Source organism: Sitophilus oryzae, unplaced genomic scaffold (genome assembly GCF_002938485.1).
Source record: "Sitophilus oryzae breed Bouriz unplaced genomic scaffold, Soryzae_2.0 scaffold_1639_pilon_pilon, whole genome shotgun sequence".
NCBI classification, from domain to species: Eukaryota; Metazoa; Arthropoda; class Insecta; order Coleoptera; family Curculionidae; genus Sitophilus; species Sitophilus oryzae.
Genome location: NW_022146324.1, coordinates 511611 through 531830, shown reverse-complemented (window position 1 = coordinate 531830; position 20220 = coordinate 511611). Strand labels below are relative to the sequence as shown.

At 30.3% G+C, this 20220-nt stretch overlaps 2 protein-coding genes across 4 annotated transcripts in view; both read right to left on the bottom strand.

The window, feature by feature from the left end:
* LOC115880588 (titin) overlaps nucleotides 1-7697 on the bottom strand; it is a 48975-nt gene extending 41278 nt beyond the window's left edge. For all 3 annotated transcript variants that reach the window (XM_030897856.1, XM_030897858.1, XM_030897859.1), the window contains exons 1-6: nucleotides 7485-7697; nucleotides 7130-7308; nucleotides 6851-6982; nucleotides 5600-5716; nucleotides 5170-5545; nucleotides 4889-5110 (exon numbers count right to left, since the gene is read on the bottom strand). In XM_030897856.1, the coding sequence (XP_030753716.1) occupies nucleotides 4889-5110; nucleotides 5170-5545; nucleotides 5600-5716; nucleotides 6851-6982; nucleotides 7130-7306 (1024 nt within the window). In that variant the 5' untranslated portion in view covers nucleotides 7307-7308; nucleotides 7485-7697. The remainder of the gene's footprint in view (nucleotides 1-4888; nucleotides 5111-5169; nucleotides 5546-5599; nucleotides 5717-6850; nucleotides 6983-7129; nucleotides 7309-7484) is intronic.
* Nucleotides 7698-9907: 2210 nt separating this feature from the next.
* LOC115880593 (queuosine salvage protein-like) lies at nucleotides 9908-11243 on the bottom strand. The gene is made up of 2 exons (XM_030897866.1): nucleotides 10863-11243; nucleotides 9908-10803 (listed from the first exon to the last, which is right to left on the bottom strand). The coding sequence occupies exons 1-2, from the start codon at nucleotides 11107-11109 to the stop codon at nucleotides 10058-10060; spliced, it is 993 nt and encodes a 330-aa protein (XP_030753726.1). The 5' UTR covers nucleotides 11110-11243; the 3' UTR covers nucleotides 9908-10057.
* Nucleotides 11244-20220: the final 8977 nt, after the last annotated feature.

Sequence of the window (20220 nt, the reverse complement as noted above, 5' to 3'; positions counted from 1 at the left end):
AACAAACTTTAAAATCATGAAATATAAACATTTATTAATTTTCTAAGCATGCAGTGTAATGGAAGGAAAATATAAATGAAAAATTAGAAATCAAAATTATTTATATTAGGTACTTTATATTATTATTTAAAAATAATATTTACTTTTACTGGCATTTACTTAAAAAATAAATGAAATATTTCTTCGCAAAAAACTACGTGTAAAAGAATTAGCATAAACAAAATACAAACATCGTTAACTTTTTTTAAATTGGCACGTGTAAAACTTCAAGTTCATCTCATCTCTCTTAAAATTGCTACTTCTCAAAATTTCCCATTAAAAAATAGACCATATATACCATATAAAAATAAAATAATTGAAAGATCGGGCTACGGAAAATCACACAAATTTTCGGAAAATTTTTGACACCTGCACACGCACACAATCGTCAATTAAAAAAACTACTATTTTAGTATTATAAATATTTTAATAAACGCAAAAATAGCACAGTATTTATAAGGTGAAGTTATAAAAATTTGGAAGAACTAATAATGCACTGACGCACACAAAAATCAAACGAATACTAAATTTCATTTTTCATTTATCAAAAGCATTCGATAGTCGTGGCTCAACGATAACCATTTAGTTGCACGGCGAGGTTGTCACATATACTTTAGTATACAAATGAATGAATGATTTTATTCGAATAAAACCATTCGATAGTTGAAATCATTCATTCAGTAACCATTCGATAGTATAATTCATTCGATAGTTCCCATCGCTAGTTGAAATCATTCATTCAGTAACCATTCGATAGTCTAATTCATTCGATAGTTCCCACCGCTATATTAGATATCACTAATGAGCGAAAATACGAGATATATTTTTATAAATAATACAATTTTTGAACTCTTAAGCAGGCAGTATTTATGTTACGCACAATACTCGAATTCGGGTAATGCCCGAAAAAAATGCACAGAACTAGTTTTGAGCAAAAAATATTTCCCAAACCCAAAATTGTACATTTAAACGGGTATTGCGCATTACAAAATAGTCAAAACTAGTATTGTGCATTTCGAATTGCGCAAAACTAGTTTGGTGCATTTCAAAATGTCCAATACTAGTTTTGCTTGTCCTATTTGATCAATAACGCCCTAACACAAAGGATGGATTGTTCATGAATGTGTTTGATTCAAATATGATTAAACTGACAATAAAATACTTAAAAAAAAAATTGGCGCCGGGAGGCACGTATAGCCGCCCATACTAAAATATGTTAATATCTCGAAAACTGCGACTTTGACTGATTTTGATGTTATTACAAATTTTGTTGCAAATATTATTCCTAATCTTAATTTGAAAACCGCGTTTCGCTAGCTACTGTAATTTTGGATTTTTTTAAATTTTTAACCCCCTCCTATACCCCCTTACCAACCCCCCACCCCCACCAAAAACTAATGGCCAGATTCTCGGGTGCCACAATATTTTTGTGCCAAATTTAGTTAAAATCGGTTCAGCGGTTTTTGAGTTATCGTGTTACAGACGGCAGACAGACAGATACCACGAAAATATTTTGTATTTAGGTCATTTATGACCCAAATAACTCATTTTGAGTGAAATTAAAAAAACTTTTTTTTGCCGATCCTAATAGCACAGAATATCTAGCTACGCAACAGAAAAATACTTGCAATGAAAGAGCTAAAATTGCACAAATAAAATACTAGATGGCGCGACAATATCATAATCAGAATATAATTAGAAATTTTCAACTTTCGGTTTTGAATCGACGTAGATTGACAGCACGTCGACGGCCTTAAAGCTCAGCTAAATATGCACAGTTGCCAGATTCAAATAGACTTTAATTGGCATGCCATTCTTTTTCTGGTGTATAATAATTTCTTTCTATTCTTCGTTTCTTTTCAGATACACTTATATTAATTATTCGTTTGGCTTTTAAAATAGTTTTAAGTTTTTAAGTATATTATTAGAAAACGTATGCTCACAAAATACATTTTTAATATATATGTACACTACTTTATTATGTTAACTAAGAAAATAACTTTAGTTACCTTTAAAATTAATATTATACAGGGCGATTGATAGTGATAATTATTAATGCTAAAACGTTAGTAATGAAATATACGTTTAATAATAATGGAAATAATTTATTCAAATACAGTATAAAAAATGTTAATTGACTAAAAAAATACTATAATAACAAATTTCTCCTGTTTGACACGTTTATATAGACCTAAGTAGATTTTAAAAAGTGACACAGGTACAATTAATAATATATTAGTTCGGCATAAAAGTTGCTGTCACGGCATCGTACAATAAATTAAAATTATTAATTAAACAAATCTTTATAAAGAAACGCAAGTATAATCAAATATGAGCCCAATCGAACGTCAGGAAGTGGTATCGTAATATGGTACTATAATAAGGTACCACTTTATATATGCATCATAGTAGATGCATCATAGTACCATCAGATTACAATGTCACCGAAGATACTTACTATACCAAGTTAAGCCCAATCGAACGCCAGGAAATGGTATCGTATATGGTACTATTATGGTACCTCTTGATATGCTTCATGGTACCATAATATTGCAATCTCATCAAAAATATGCAAGTATGTCATCAAAAATATGCAATATCAAATATGAGCCCAAATGAACGTCAGGAAGTGGTATCATAATATGGTACTATAGAAGGTACCAATTTATATGCTCCATGGTGCCATCATATTACGATGTTACCGAAAATACGTGTTATACAAAGTTTAAGCTCAATCGAACGCCAGGAAATGGTATCATAATATGGTACTACATTATGGTACCCCTTGATATGCTTCATGGTACCATAATATTATAATGTCATCAAAAATACGCAAGTATAATCAAATATGAGCCCAATCGAACGTCAGGAAGTGGTATCGTAATATGGTACTATATTAAGGTACCACTTTATATGCATCATAGTACCATCATATTACAATGTTACCGAAGATACTTACTATACCAAGTATAAGTCCAATCGCACGCCAGGAAATGGAATCGTATATGGTACTATTATGGTACCTCTTGATATGCTTCATGGTACCATAATATTACAATGTCACTGAAGATACGTAATATACCAAGTTTAAGCCCAATCGAACGCCATGTGTCGTAATATGGCACTATATTACGGTATCACTTGATATGCTTCATGGTACCATAATATTGCAATGTCATGAAAAATACGCAAGTATATATCAAATACCGTATGATACCGAAAAAAACGGCTTCCAGTTGGCTGGGAAAAGACGATCGATGACATTTCCCATATAAATTTACACATAAAATGACAGCGATTTTCATTTCATAGCCATCGCTAACGCCGTATTTTCCCGATCATACGGTATAAACACAATCGAACGTCAGGAAGTGGTATCATAATAGTAGAACAATACTTATTATATTGTCGCCGAATTACAATCAAAATTCAGGATTCAGTTAGAATCAAACGTAAGGAAGTGATTTTAATTCAGCTCGTAAGATTTAACTCCAACTAACATGGCAAGTTAAATACTTAAACGTTTGAAAAAAAAGCTCTAATCTATTTTAATATGTTTAAATGATGTAGCAAATTTGAAGGTAGGCTTTATCAGGAAGTATTACAATATAAATTACACAATGGCAACACTGCATAAAATTCTTTTAAATTTCGTTTGTAGAAAACTGTTTTCTTTTAAATTTATCGCCCTCTATTTATCGCCCTCTGCTTTAAAAGCCTGTCTCCTTTTGAGTCCTACGATTTTATACATGTAACGAGGCTTCTGTTGCGTAGCTAGATATTCTGTGCTAATAGCCTACCATACCTATTGGTATGGTCGGCTAATAAAACTTTATTCATAAATATTTTATAAATGGATAAATACATAATAATATAGGTACCTATATGAATATTTATACAGTAGCATTATATTATTTATTTGAACAGTAACTTGAATGGTGGCACTTAGAGTTGCAAATAACATTATTTTTTCTATAAGAACACGCTCTATTAATACATTTTTTTATACACATGCATGAAATAAAACCTTGAGTAGATCCGGATATTTCGGAAGATGCAGTTCTAAGTGATATTTCCGTTTTATCGCCAACACTGTTATTGTCAATAAAAAAATTATTATCAGCTAATTGAAACTCATTTCTACAATAAAGTTTTTGTAAAACTCCAGTCTTTCTTGCTAATTTGTAAAACCCATCATCAGCCGATTGTACAACTGCCATTACATTTCGTGGTGCTAATCTTCCTCGATCTACGTCTGGTATTCGAACAAGAACATTGTCCCCAATTAGGGCTGCTTTAAATTTTTTATTTGCTTTGTTTTTTAAACTGCTAACCCTACTTTTGCCGTCTTATTTAAAGAGTACGAGCAAAACTAGTATTGGTCATTTTGAAATGCACCAAACTAGTTTTGCACAATTTAAAATGCACAATACTAGTTTTTGCTATTTTGTAATGCGCAATACCCGTTTAAATGTACAATTTCGGGTTTGGGAAATATTTTTTGCTCAAACCTAGTCCTGTGCATTTTTTTCGGGCATTACCCGAATTCGAGTATTATGTGTAACATTTATAATATAGGAAATTCAACATTCTTAACATTTTTGAATATTGTATAAACCTTTTAGCTTGTAACCACAAACCACATTCAAATCAGAATAACGATTCTTAAATCTGAAAAAATGTGTTTATTTTTTTAAAATTTGATGCTCTCTATCGGACAAACAAAGCACTTTTGTATTGAAGTAAATTGTGTCCGATGAACTTATTTTGATTCCAAAAATACGTAATAATTCTGTCGAAATAAAGAATAAAAAAGCATAAGAATGTTAATAAATCCAAGTAAACCCACCTGTTGAATTCTCATCATCTCTTTCAATATCTTCTTCCACTATTTCTACTATATTACTGCCGCCTTCATTGAGATTTAAAATATCTTTATTCGGAGTAATATCAGAACTGACTTCAACATTTTCACCCAAAACTTCTATTGGTTCTGGAACTTTTTCTAATTCTTTATTATCGGTATGAACAGCTTCTGAACTTTCGGTAGACTTTTCAATTTCTTCTTCATCTTCAAATAAAAAAAAATATGAATAAATATGTATTAATTTTTAAAAGGTGTTAAAATACTTGGTTTCGTAATTTCCTTGTTGCTTATATCTTCAATAACAACTTCATTAGCTTGTTCAGGTGTTTCCATGGAAGTATTTGTTTCTTCTATCACAGACTCCTCCGTTATTTCTGGCACTTCTGGTTGTTCTTTTGTAGGCTCTTCAACACTGTGATTTTCTGTTTCTACCTCTTTAGTATTATCCACAGTAGGTTGTGGCTCTTCTACAGGTGTAGGCAATTGTTCTTGTGTCTGTGCAGTAGTAGAATTGTTTTCATCAGGTTTTTCTTCCATCTCAACTACTTCCGGTTGGCTTTCTTGTGAATTTGCATCAAAATTCGCCACATAAGAAGCAGTTGTAACAGCAGAAAGTGATGGTACATAAGTATCTTGAACCTAATAAAATTAAAATTAAAATTAACTTTTCAATTAAGTTAAATGTTTATTTACTTGTGGGGTGGTATATACATAAGGGGCAACTTCAGATGTTGCTTCTGTCACAATGTGAGTGCTAATATTTTGTTGGGGATCTGGCATATATGAAGCTTCGGTGACCACAAACTCTTGCTGAAAACATAATATATTTTTACAAATTATATTCTATAAACTCATAATTTTCAGCAATGTATTTCATCAAATAAAATGTTATACCGGGTGCATCTCAAAAATGGCTCGCCTCTATATCTTTTTAATTTTCCAGATAAAAAAACGAGATTTGGTTAGTATATGAGATAAATTAGGATTGGTTGGCGTATTTGGTCACTTCCTGTTTCACCGGAAATTACTACAACTTAAGATTTTTAAATGACACCCTCAGTTTTTTTTTACTTTATTCAATCGAAAATATCACTCTGAATAGAATGATATATCATATGTCTACTTTTGACATTTTCATATGTGGTTTATTTGAAATTGTAACATGCGCTTCATAACGAGATTTTAACTCGAAATACCAAAAGTGGGGTACCATTTTATTCAAAAAAAAAATTGTTCCAAATGTGTTAATGAGCCACCCTTGTTCCATTTGGAAAAATTGAGATATGATTAAAAATACGCTTTGGGCATCTTTTAAGTGGCCAGGACTAGACACGAAAACCATTAGACAATCAAATCTATTTTTTGAAGGCTTCTTGATTAAAAATTAGTTAGAGTTTAGAGTTTTTAACACAGCCATGGCACTCTAGATTGAAATTTAAAATACAATTTTTTTAAGCGAAATGTCAAAAGTTGACATATGATATGTCATTCTATTCAGAATGTCATTTTCTATCAAATGAAGTAAAAATACACAGAGGGTGCCATTTAAAACTCAAAAGTTGTAGCCATTTCCAGTGAAACAGGAAGTGACCAAAAACAACTGAATATGTCAATCAATCCTAATTTATGTCATATACAAACATACCAAATCTAGTTTTTGGTTTGGTTTGGTTAAAAAAGGGGTGAGTTAAGCAAAGTTATAGCCCAATATATATATATCACCCCAAAAGGGGTGAGCCACTTTTGAGACACCTGGTATGCAGAAATTCAAACACTTTTTAAATAATGTGGAACTTTTCCTGTTAAAGTAAGCCTATCTAATAGGTAATTTTACTTACAGCACTGTTATTTACTATAACAGTTATTTTCCTTATACTGTATATGTAATTTCATAATACATAAAGAATGATAAAAGCAATGAAAAGGTAATACATAAGCACTTACATTTTGAACAAACTGTTCTCCACCAGGTGGTACCTGTTGAATGGTGCCATCAGGGAATTGCTGTTCATACTGGTAATGAACTTGCGGAAGGTGAATGCCTTGTGCATCCGTAACTTGTGCAGTATCAAAGTGCTATAATAAAAAAACACCATAACAATAGCAACATATAAAATGGGCAGTGATAATTTCACAATAATTGTTAGTACGTATATAGTAAAAATGGTAAAGAATGACATTACAAATATACCTAACTAAATTTTTATACTTATATAAAATTACCTGTGCATTTAAATCCATATTTGCAGCAACAACTTCTGGTGTTGTTGGAATTAACTGTCCCTCTGTTGTGTAAATGTACTGAGTACCCATAGTTTTTTCATTTAAATTGTTATCGGCATAGGTCTGTGTTTGAGGATCAACAATTGTAATTGAATTGTCTCCAGGAGACTGCATCATGCCTAAAAAATAGCCAATTCTAAAAAATAGATTCAAAAAAAACATTGGTCTGTAATATTATATCTATGAAGTTATATACTCGCGAAAAAAGTATAACTAGAACTGTTAAAGAACTAGAAAATGTAGATATGTAAACATAATTATTATCATTTAATGCACCACGCACTCTAAATATTACCTCGTCTTTAAAATCTTGAAGGTAAATCACTAAAAATGTTTATAATAACGTTATTCAATAAATCGACCGTCCATACAAAATGCAGGGAATAATTTTAACACAAAATGCTCATACTATTTATAGAAACGTTCACTTTAAAATAAGCCGTAAAATCATAACATCTCAATACGCCATTTCGGTATGTCCATGATACGTCATCACGTCATCTATCTTATTTCACGGCTGCCAATGTAAATGAAGCATATTCCTAAAAGTTGAAAGAAATGAAAACTCCTATGTTAAAGCCTGGAAACACGCGCTCGACGCGATCCAAGCGGGCTACTGGCAGAACTAAAAGTTCGCGCCATATTTTTAAATGGACCTTTACTGCCAGTTCATAAGTTTTTTACTTATATTTGGTAATTTCAATCTAGATTATGAACTTATTTGTAACAAAACATTTTACAAAATAAAAATAATGTATTTTGATACAAATAAATTAATAATCTAGGTTGAAATTATCCCTGAAATTAGAATAAAACACGAAAAATTTGTAACTTGATTATTTTATTATAACATTGTTAATAAAATTACATATAACACATTCAACACTATACAAGTATATATAAAAGTTATCAGAATTTTTTTTTTATCTGTTTAATCTCAACTTTAATGACCTATTCAAATAGAAACATCTTACAATTCACATTATATAATACACAAAGCCAAGGGACAAAATTGTTATTAAATCTATTCTTGATGACTCAAAGCATTTTTTTTTTCAAATAAAACAGGACATACCTATAGGGCTTATAGATAATACAAGGGTATAGAAAATATATAAATAAGTAAATACAAATATATTTTCAACGTAATGATTAATGATTATACTCGTTTAAATAAATAAATGATCTTTTTAAAATTACTTGTTTGTCTTTGTAAATTTGTATATTTAATATTTATCTAAAAGCGTACACTTACATAAATTACTGTACAACCTTTAAAATTAAGCTTTTAATATGTTATACAAATTCTTGATTCGATATAAATACACTTAAATAAAACTTTAAAATTAATGATCTTCCAAATTTCTGAGACAGCCATTTTGTTGAAAGAATTTGTTTTGATTATGAGAAATTTCATAAAAATTATCACAGGGATTAATTAATCTTATATATGAAACTACTTGGCTTTTAAATTTCACAATCCTATCGTCCAAAATACTCTAAATTCGCAAAAATCCGTAAATATTCCCATAAAAACAAATCACAATTCACTTCCACTTCACAGAAACTGACAGACATTGCCAGATATGGAATGACGTTTATTTTTCAATTTATTTTACTGATCTAACTGATCCGGGTCACTTAGAAATTAAATTTTTATTAAATTATTTAATTATAATTGTTTCTGGCGAAAGCAACTTCATATCAATGTTTATTCATAGGGTAACAAAGCACATCGCTGTAAAATTATCAACATTTTATATAAATATTTATATTTTTCAACTACTCCAAATACTCCAATTACTCCACAGAGAATCAAACGAATTGTTAATTAAACTATACTCTGTGGATGACTTGATAAAATCATGATGAAATTAAAGTCCCTAGATGAATATCTAGGGACTTTAGATGTAATTTCTACGCAGCGCCATCATATACGTATTACTTTTTACAAATATACTCAGCCTAATCTCCAAAAAGTGAAGCCCAAACAGTGAAAGAACAATATGGAATTCTGCATAAGTCTATTTCACCCGGATATTCATTTAACTGAGCATGCCTCACCTGAAGAAGTTTTCATTGGTCGATATTTTTAAAGGGAAGTGGTTGACTGACATTTCCCCTAACCTTCAATTTTATTTATATTTTTATTATTTATAACACATTATCATAGAGTTGGAAAATATCAAAAATAGTTGGAAACAATAAACTAAACAAAATCACTCTTTTACGCGCACAAATAAAAAGTAATCCAAACAGAACTAAAACAACAATCAATCGGAGTTTGGCGCAATCGCAGTTCAATCCATATCCGGGTGAAATAGACTTATGCAGTTTTAATATGGAGCTGGGTTATGTTGTCTTTTTCTTACGGCATAGAAATTGCACACGGAGTTAAATAGGGAACCCTGAGTATATTTGTAAAAAGTAATACGTATATGAGCGCCATCTATCCCTCTACTGGCAGAAACTCCGCCGTGTTTCCAAAATTCAAATGGCAGTTTCATCCGCCTCTATTGAGAAGTTACTAGAACAATTTTTTAAAAATTTCCGCCAAAATCATTGGGAGTTACGGTGTAAAATATAAAAAATACTGGATAAATTATAAAACCAAAAAACCATATGTATAAAACAGGCATAAAAGTTTTCTTCATTTAGTATTTGGACTATTTGTCTGTATTTGTATAGAATGATATGATATAAAATGAAATCACACAATATACAAAATTCATTTATTTTAATGACAAACACATTTCATAAACATGCAATAAAAATTTTCTGAATATAATTATTACAAACTTCAATAGAAAAAATCTTTGATTAAATTATCTTTTGGAGCCTAGACATGTTTTATAGGTTTAATTTGAATTAATAATAGATGCACAAAACTTTATGAAAAGGTAAACCTTTTTCGTCAATTTCTGTGACATGTTTCCTTCTAAAATCCCACAAGAAATGATCTATAAGTATTGAGTTTATTTTCTTGGTTTCTAGTCTCTTGTTAGCATAGTCCTTTAGTAGTTCTACAGCATGAATTGAACATGCCCTGATTTCCAGTTCTTCTCTATCCCCATTTTTTAATACTGCATTTGATTCTAATTTCTTAAGCAGTTCATTATTGTACTCAAAAACTCCATACCACAAAAGTGTCTGGGGAATTCTATAATCAGCAAACATGGTTATTTCATCAATATCTTTAAAATATCCAGTTCCCTCGCCTTTAAAACAAGCCCAAACATCACCAACCAATATTTGAGCCCTTTTATAAAAAGAAACCTGTTTGCTTTCAAACAAGGCTTCGTCCTGAAAACATTTAAAGTTGGATATAATTAAATTCAATAACGACTTTGCACTGTTTTGGGCTTTTTTTACAACATTATCAAAAGAGCTTTCAAAATTCTCTTGTAAAACTGCGCCAACTTCGTGTAAGCATTTTAATCTCTCTGCTAAGAGAGGAATTTCCACTTTAGTATCACTACGAAAAATTTTCTTCAGTTGCTCCTCTGATATTGTAGAATAAAATTTTGGATTAAGTATGTCAACCTTTTCTTTCAAGGCTCGATTAATAGTTGCACATAAAGCAAAATATCCTGTGTATCCTTCAACTTTCCAACCTTGAACAAAATTTGTTTGTTACTAATGTATATGGCATATAAATTAAATAAAAAAAAACCTTCTGCATCATCGTAGTTCCAAAAGCAAAAGTTTAATGTATCCACTACAAACAACCAGTCGAGTACATGCAAATCATCAGGTTTAGGATGAAATTCTACTTGACTAAAATTAGCAGGCTGTAAAGATCCAGAAGTAAATTCTTCAACTAAAACATTGCCTAATTTTTCTATTCCTTCCTGTTTAATTGTAACAAATTTTGCATTCTCTGCAATTAGTCTTCCTGTCTCTTTTGGTGATAATACCATTTTTTTAATATCAACAAATTAGTGCCAAGCCAAGACAAAGGCCAAGATATACAAGGTAAGTATGGAGCATAAAGTAACTAAAATAAAAGAGTGTTTGAAAGGTTGTCTAACTTGGCCATAATGTTGCATAGTTCAGTCAGTGCCTTCTATTAAAAGATCAGCCTACGGGCGGACTTTTGTTTACTTCATCAGCTGTACATACTTAGATATTGGGTTAGATTCCGTTTCATATTTTGTCGGTTGATTTTTGGTTTTAACTCTTTGATTTTTGGTATTATTTATTATTGTAGTGCAAAAAACTAATTATTTTGGTTGTTGAAGTGAGACATAAACTACTACCAGGTATATGGTCACTCTCGGTTTCGCATATAAAAATAGAAATTTTTAAAAAATTAGCACAGTTGTGCAAATGATTTAACCTAAAAGTGCCCACACATTTTTTTACTTATCGTGATTTTTGAGTGTGTTTTTTAAGACTCTAACAAATCATCAATAAAGCTTAAGTGGAGTGTGTTATTGGTGCTATGCCTCATCTTTGTTGTGTTCCTGGTGGAAAGGATAGTTATTATACTAGGCAACCTAAAGTGTCCGGAAGAGCAAGAAAAGTGGTACGAGTTATAAATCGTAAGAAATTTTATTTTTAAAATATCTTTAATAAATTTAAAAATAATATTCTCCCATGATGGTAGTTAAATGAAAAACTGGACCAATTATGTTCTATTTGATTCATATGTGGAATCTCCACTCCAAGTGTTGCTGATTCAGCTTCGATAGATTCAACCACGTAAGTAGGTATTATGAACTAGGGAAAAATAAAGTATATGTGTATTAGAGATCATGAAAAGATTATTATTTGAGGTTCAAAATTTTTAAAAAAAGATTTTTGTTAAAGACAAGACTGATAAGTTTAAAGGAGAATGGTGTTTTTGTTGATAATATATAATGTATGTTAAGCACATATAACATATATTGTTCAGTAATTTTTAATGAATTAGTATTGATTATTTAATGAATACCAAATTAATATCAAATATTTAAGGATGGCTGAAGTACAAATGAATTAAAAATAAACAATTAAAATTGGTATATTTTGCATTAATACAAAATTAGTTTTAAGAATAAAGGTATTACTAAAAATACTTAAGAAATTTCATATTTTTTGTTTTAATTGGTCTAATGTTATTTACATTTTAAACGTAAGAAATATACCGGTATCATCGAAAAAAATCGGCGTTCTATTGGCTTGAAATGAACATCGATGACATTCCCTAAATAAATGTACACATAAAATAATTAACTAGAATTTACATCTTGTTGGAAAATTGATATTCTTGAACCTTGATTCTAAATATTCTAAATTTTTTGATTTTCTTGGATTTTTAGGTTCGGGAAAAAACGCTGATGATTTGTTTCATTTTGGTTTTTCATTATTTATTTGCGTTAAAAAAAAACGGTTCGGCTAAAATTATAGCCTCCATTCAGTGTTGTGTCATATTGAAAAAAAATAGTGTCGAGAATATAATCCAAAAATTGATATAAATATTCACACGCCACGCACATAATGTTTACTGCGTACTCCATAAGTCAATGTAGATAATTTTAGTGTTGAAGAATAATTTAATTTTAAAAAATATGTGGTCAATCTTTTGATAAGTTATATTAGTTTATTAATTGCAGTAAACATTATGAGGTGTGAATGATATTGATATGTAATTTTTTGGATTATATTTGACACTATTTTTCTCAATATTGACACAACACGCTGTGAAGGCTATAGTTAGCCGAACCGTTTTTTTTAAACCAAATAAAATAATGAAAACCCAAATGAAAACTTAATCAGCGTTTTCCCGAACCTAAAATCCCAAGAAAATCAAAAAATTTTTTTTTTTTTTTTACATATTATATTTCAGCGATCTTCATTTCATACCATCGCTGACGCCTTTTTTTAGATAGATATTTATTATTTTGTAAAATAATTTTTCGACATTGATACTTGCAAATATACATATAAATTTGTGAATGCAAATAATAATACGTCACTATTAGTAATATTAAATTTTTGTTAAATTAGATCGATTTTCAAACCCCAAAATTTAAATATATTTAACATTTTACCCATTATCTAATGTACCTATACATTATTAGGTGCATTTGTAAACATTTGCTGCATTTGTATGTTCATAGTTTATTGCCAAAGTATTATTACTATAAATAGGTATATAGGTTCGTAGTTCATTAAACTGTATATTATGTATATTTCATTTAAACTATATCCAATTTTAAAAATACAAACCAAAAATCTTGAGAGATAATTTATGTTTTCCATTATTCTAAACATATTTATTAAGTCCGTTATATCTAAACTAGCGTGTACGTCTAAATCTCGCCCGCAGGCTGATTCTTTTAATAGAAGGCACTGTTCAGTTAGGGCTCCAGAGCGTCGCCACCTGCTACCTGTCACACGTCATGACAAGATTGACAAGTGACATGATAGCAAATTATTTGTATTTGCAATTGTTTACAATTATTTTGAATTTTTGGAAATTTTGTTATATTTTGTGTAGCATATACTTTTTTGTTTTGTTTTGTGGCTTTGTGCGTTGCTACAGAAATTATGGAGGAGTTTTGTTCCCGAAACCAGAGACCTGATAATTTCTCTATGATTTGAACTTTGTTTTGTGCTATGTGTTTTACGGTCATCATGTAAATATTTTGTTTTCAGCCGATGTTGTGATTTGAACACGATCCAGGAAAGGGTATCATGCAAAGCAAGTTTGATATGTAAAGACATTGCCCGTCTCTGAACTCGATGAACGTAAAGCGAACTGACTATATATTCGCGCCTTGATTACACAGTGTTGAACATTTGCTACCTCACCTGAACTTCAACCGCTGAGTTTATAAATCCAACTTACAGGTGAATTTAATTTTTTGATGATGTCTTATTTAAATCTTAATCTGTTATAATAGCATATAGATTGCAAACCCTGCGATCTTATATGCTTTGTAAGTTCGTTGTTAAATACGTGTATATAATATAGGTTAATCGAGGGGTGAACCGCTGGTGTATTTTGGTGTACTAGATGTTGGCATTTTTGGCATTTTCGTGTATATTGGTATTAGTAGCTAAATTATTTGCATTAGTGTACAGAAATTCATCAGCGGTTTACCCCTCGAGGTTAATTCCAGCATATGTTTATATTATCAAATTTAATTCTAGCATTAACTGTAAGCCATTTCTAAAAAAAGTGCTACAATAGTTTATACTTTTCAAATATTCCGTTTTTAAAAATAAAAATTTTCTGTCAAAATGTTTTTTGCAGTTTGATTTCGTAATATTTTTAAAATACATAAAAATTTTTAATTCCGTTTAAACTGCCCGCCTTTTTTTGTGGTTAGGTAATGCCATTATACTTATTTACCGATTACGTCTGTCATATTTCTGTTAGTTCAGTTAGGGCTCCAAGCGTTGCGCTCACAATCGATCCTCGTGATAAACGTGTTGCCTACTTTTTACTATGGAAATGACAACTTCTTTTTTTTATATTTCTCTATGGTATGGAGTGTAGAGCATAGACAAGATAGACAAACAGAAAAAATTAAAAAGACTGGCCAGAGACCTGAAGCGCATCGACGCAAGAATGTACTTGTAGCGCATCGACGCAAGTGTCGAAATACGTCCATCTAGGGCATCTAGTTATCTGTGTTTCGACCATAGAATAAAATAAATATAGACATACACTATTTACATCTCAACGCGGACAGACATTTTTTTGTACACATGTTTTACTTGCTGCAAGGATATATAGAATAAGGAAAATCAATAAAAAAAAAAAAAAACGTGCCGTATTTGTCGAGGAAGTCGATTTCGTCACGACCAATGGGCGTCGAGTATTTGAATTGAAAACATATTTCATTACAAAAATAAAAAAAAATTTTTGACTCATTTCACTGACAAATGTGATGAGATTGTAATTGTTATTTATTAGATCCAAAAATCCAAACGTTTTTTGAATAAATAATTTATATAGGTTCTCGTCCTCCATAAATAAGTACAATGTAGTTCCCTTTTCTCCGTGCGGCGACCACAAATTTAAAGTGCCTAAACAAACAAATTTCAACATTCCCCTCGCTTCCCTGCTCCCTTACCTCATTACATGCCCTTGCATCATTTCTTATTTAGTCAGTCTTTTTTTGTGTGCGGTACGACCCACATCGAATATCGCGTAAAAGATATCGATCGGCTCTCGCTCCGTAGAGCGGAGTGTTTTAGATTATCTTAAACGGATGGATAAGCGATTAAAGTTATTAGAAAATAAAAACATGCGTAAAAGAAAAAGATTAGTGACAAGCAGGTGGATGACACTTCTTATGGGAGAACTGGAAATGGTTGAAAACTTGACTACAAGCGATTTTCTAGGAATCTTCTTTACCGATAAATTATTGAAGGAGTGACAGATAAACCTTGACGATCTTCTTTCAGTATAACTGTTCAGCTCTTTTCTTTCGAAATGTTGCGTTGAAAGAGACAAAAAACAATTTTTGCAACCCATAATTTGTTATTTCGAACACCACTTTTCTCCTTGTCGGGTCGTTGACGTTGACTTGTCGCCATTTTATTTCTTTTTGTTTACACGTTGCAGTTTGCTTTAAAATTGAATAACATAAATTATTTAGGCAAATATAGGTTTTTGATAAAACTCCTTGCACTAACGTGTAGGGTAAGATGTTTGTTAAATAAGTTTTGTTTTTCATCTTAACATGCTCATTGTCATTCTCCTAATTTAGGTGACAGAAAAAAGATCATCAAATGAATTGAATTTATATTCAAAAATAATAAACAAAAAAAAAAAAAAAATATATATTTTATGGATACCTTCTTAAATATCAACGAGATGAGCCATGGGAAGAAAGGGACCATAGTACAAACCAGAAAGGTGATCTTTTTTCTTTCCACTTAGGATATTGAAAATTACTATATACTGTAGTCGTGTTTGGCATTATGCTCTTAGAAATATAGGTAAACAAAGAAGAACAGATATAAAGAATCCCAGAGGAAAAGAGAGGCAATACCTGTACTATCTCTCTGATATTTGTGAAAGTTACGTCAAAGTATTGTTGTAAATTGCACCTTTTTTTAATCGACCTCGAAAACTTCGAGCAAAAAGAGATGACACTTTCAACCATAAGATAAATGAACAAGTTAGATTGGAAAGGCCCATAAGGACAATGTAAACACTATTTGGCGGTATTCTTGCAACGGTCGCGACCCAAAAACTTTTGAAAATTTCGGAGCGGTGCCAAATATTGTTTATTAAAAATAAAAAAAACAAAATATTGTTTATTCAAATTTATGTTATTTCGTTTAATTTTTATTAAAAAAAAAAAAAAAAAAAAAAAAAAAAAGAAACTTTATTTTATATAAGGGCGCATGTATGAAATACCTATGAAACATTGGAAACCGATGTTATGCCAGGATCCATGATGGTTTTTGCAGTTCACAGCTTACAGCACACAGGCTTTTTAGTTTTAATGCCACTTTTTCAAAATTACCAAAAAAAAAAAAAAATAAAACTTGAATTAAACTCACAAAGATAGCAATTAATGTACTTTGAGAATGGACGCTATAAACACTTTTCAGAATTTCTTTAATTGAGAGCGCTTTAGATTTTGAAAGATTATTATGATTTTTGAGATTCTGACTTTGACAAGAGAAAATTATTTCTGTTTTTGTTTGCCGTTGTTCTTAGCGACCGCTATAGCAGCGCCAGATCGCCTATAACGGTCGCGACCCAAAATAATTTCGCGATCCAAAATTTTTACGGGCTTTCCAATCTAAACTTGTTGCATTTATCTATGCTTTCAACAAAACCCTGACAGATATCAGAGACGATACAGGTTTTTCCTCTTTTTCCCTGGAATACTTTTAATTTATTATTCTTTGTTTATCTAGATTTCTCAGAGCACTATGAACGAACTCAGCTTGTATGTTTGAAATAATTGTCCAGTTGTTGTGGCTTCCAAAATGATGATCGGTGACATTTCCTATATAATATTTACTTTTCAAAATTATGATATATATCGTCATTTCTAAGCCATCTATGAGGCATTTTTTTTCATGTTTGTTTAATTAATTTTGTCTCTTGATCTACTTGTACATTATTTTTTAATTTTATTATTCTTATTGTGGTTGAAATTATTTCTGTTGTATATGATATTGATATTAAACATATTTTTTAAAAAATGGTTGTATTTTTTTTTATTTAGATTAACATTACACTATCATTAATTAAAAATAAATGAAGAATTAAATTTATTTTTTAAACTTCCCGCCATGCGTGACAATCTAGTCCGTAGTTCCTACAAGCGATATTGGGGGCGCTAGTAGCAGTAGACTTGTCAACAGTGTCAAATTTAAACGTCAATTTCACTTTCCAATATTTAGCAAGGCGCTCGCACTTCTCCTTGTGTATGTGTTTTGTGGTGACAAGTTTGGAAGAGGAAAGTGTAACAAGTTTTGAGAGGCAGGCGAATAGTAGTGATTATTCGCAAGATTCTGAGGACGAGATTAGAAGCAGTGTTTGAGATGTTAGAAATAAAGGTAAATAAACATATACTTATGACTATACAATACCTGAATAGTAGGGGGAAATTTCTTCTAAGCTTGCGTATATAGGTATTGTGGGTGAATACCTCAGTGAATGCTTATATTATCTAGATTTTTCCACTTATGCTTATAATATACATAATATGGCAGAGTAACGTTGGTGGTTATTCTAGCTTGGTTTATAGGACATTAAAATTATTCACGTTAATTATAGCGGAGTACAGTGGTGGTTACTCTAGCTTGATGTGTAGCTATTGTTGGTGAATACCTCCAGTGAATGCTTATATTACCTAGTTTTTTTCCCATATCTACATAATACAGCAGAGTTACGTTGGTGTTAACTCGTAGCTTGGCATATTAAATGAATTATTGATGAATTACTATATCGCATTGCTGTCTATTATTATAATAATATGGCAGATTACGTTGGTGGTTACTCTAGCTTGGTTTATAGGACATTTAATTTATTCACGTTAATTGTAGCGGAAGTACATTGGTGGTTACTCTAGCTAGGTGGGTATAGTACTATTCTTTTAAAGGTTTCTCAATATGGCCGATCTAGTTACAAAAATTGGTAATTTTTTTTTAATTGAAAAATAAGTTGGCGTTAGCGAATTCAGAAAATTGATTTACTCTTTGGATTAACAAATAATATTTTTCAGGATTGTCAAGTTGACGTTTAAAGTTAGGTTATTAGGTTGTTGTCATAAATAAAAACATAGATATTTGAAAATTATTTAATAAGAATAAAGTTATCTTTACCCCAGATCCGAAGAGATTTTCACTTTAACAGGTATTTTAATAACACTTTCTCACGTGAGAATATTAAACCTCCCCCCTGTTTCTTATAATTTCAGTTAAAGGGACGAAGAACTATAGGAAGTAAATTTTTGTTTTCATGTTTTGACGATATCTGAGATCCTAGAATTATCAAGATTATTGAATAATTATATTTGGTTTAATAATGTGAAATTAATAGGAAAGCTGGGGAATAGGATGATTCCTTTCATGTTATAGTTGATAGATTACCCCATTCTCTTAATTTTGTTTTATTTCATACAGTTAATCACAAATTGAATTATGTGTGCAAAACAGCTATATATTTTCAAAATCTTATTTAAATAGTTTTTATATACTGTTAAACTGTATCAACTACAAAGTATTTAGCAAAAAATTATAATAATACATTTTGTAGATATAATTTATGAAAAATTTATTAATATATAAAGATTAGAACACAATCTTCTGAAGGAAAAAGAAATACTCAAAACTCATTAAATATTCTTTATTTAAAATAACAACATATAAAAAACATGCCTATGCAAAACTGTTAATAATCAGAAACATTATCCACATTAGACCTTTATTAAATTTGATGTCCACACTCCTGTCAGGAAAGCCAGGAATGTTTGTTTAAATATTAACTTATTTTAAAATTGCCAGAAAGAAACACATAAAATATATCACAACCACAACTATAGGTTAATCAGTAGTAAATTTTATACCTAGTAAGTGATGCGTTAAACTAACAATATAGCGGATAAAAACAATTTATTAATATAGAGTGTACTATACAATGTCTTGCTTATTTATGAAATGACTTTCCCTTCAAATGTGAGGAATATCAGTAAAAATTAAAACATTAATTTTTGTTTGGTTTGGTGTTTGATATTCTACATATAACTACATCTATTACAAACATTAAGTGCTTTTAGTGAGTAACTGTATTTTTTATTTATTCTTGTCCGTTATCCTGTAAAGGTAAAAAAATATATAATTTCAAGAAATATAAAAACAATGCAATAGATATCAAACAGATTCATAAAAAACTACTTACAATTATTGTACATATATTATATTTCAAGTGTTATTTGATCTTTGGTCCCATTACCAACTTTACCTTATTTAGGTCTTCTCTACTAACTCAACTTTAAACCTGTTTTAAACCTTCTTTATATTTTTTAAAACTTATTTACAACAATCTGTAATGCAAGCGCTGTTTCCTGACAATATAAGTTTTAATCATTTATTATCATATAGTACATATATTACAAACCTGAAAATTACTTATACGAGGAAACTTCTCAAATTAATTAGAGACCTTTTTAAAACATCTGGACTAATTTTTTTTCACGAATTTGTGAACAAGTCAATGTTTTCTATATACGTTTTTAAGCGTTCTACACATTTTATGAATATTCTTTCCAGCCTATTCCTCAATTCTTGATCGGTGAAAAGATTATTTAAACTAATATTTAATTAGTTACTGCAGGTTGCAGGTTAAATAAAAAAACAAAAAAAAAAAAAAAAAATGTATAAAACTCAAAAAATAATGAAAAATATTTAGAAAAAAGGAACCGTAAACGTCAATGTCAGCCAAGTGCACAGCCAAGTGTCAGAGTTAAATTGAATTTACCACAGAATATCAATTTGAACGATTTGAAGCACAGTCGATTCCAGTTTAGAGATTTTCGTTTTTTTAAGCCTCCCATACTGAAGTCCGC

Coding starts and splice junctions, on each gene's coding strand:
- LOC115880593 (XM_030897866.1), bottom strand. CDS start 11,109: ATGGTATTATCACCAAAAGAGACAGGAAGACTAATTGCAGAGAATGCA. Junction 10,804..10,862: donor GAACTACGATGATGCAGAAG/GTTTTTTTTTAT, acceptor ATTTTGTTCAAG/GTTGGAAAGTTGAAGGATAC.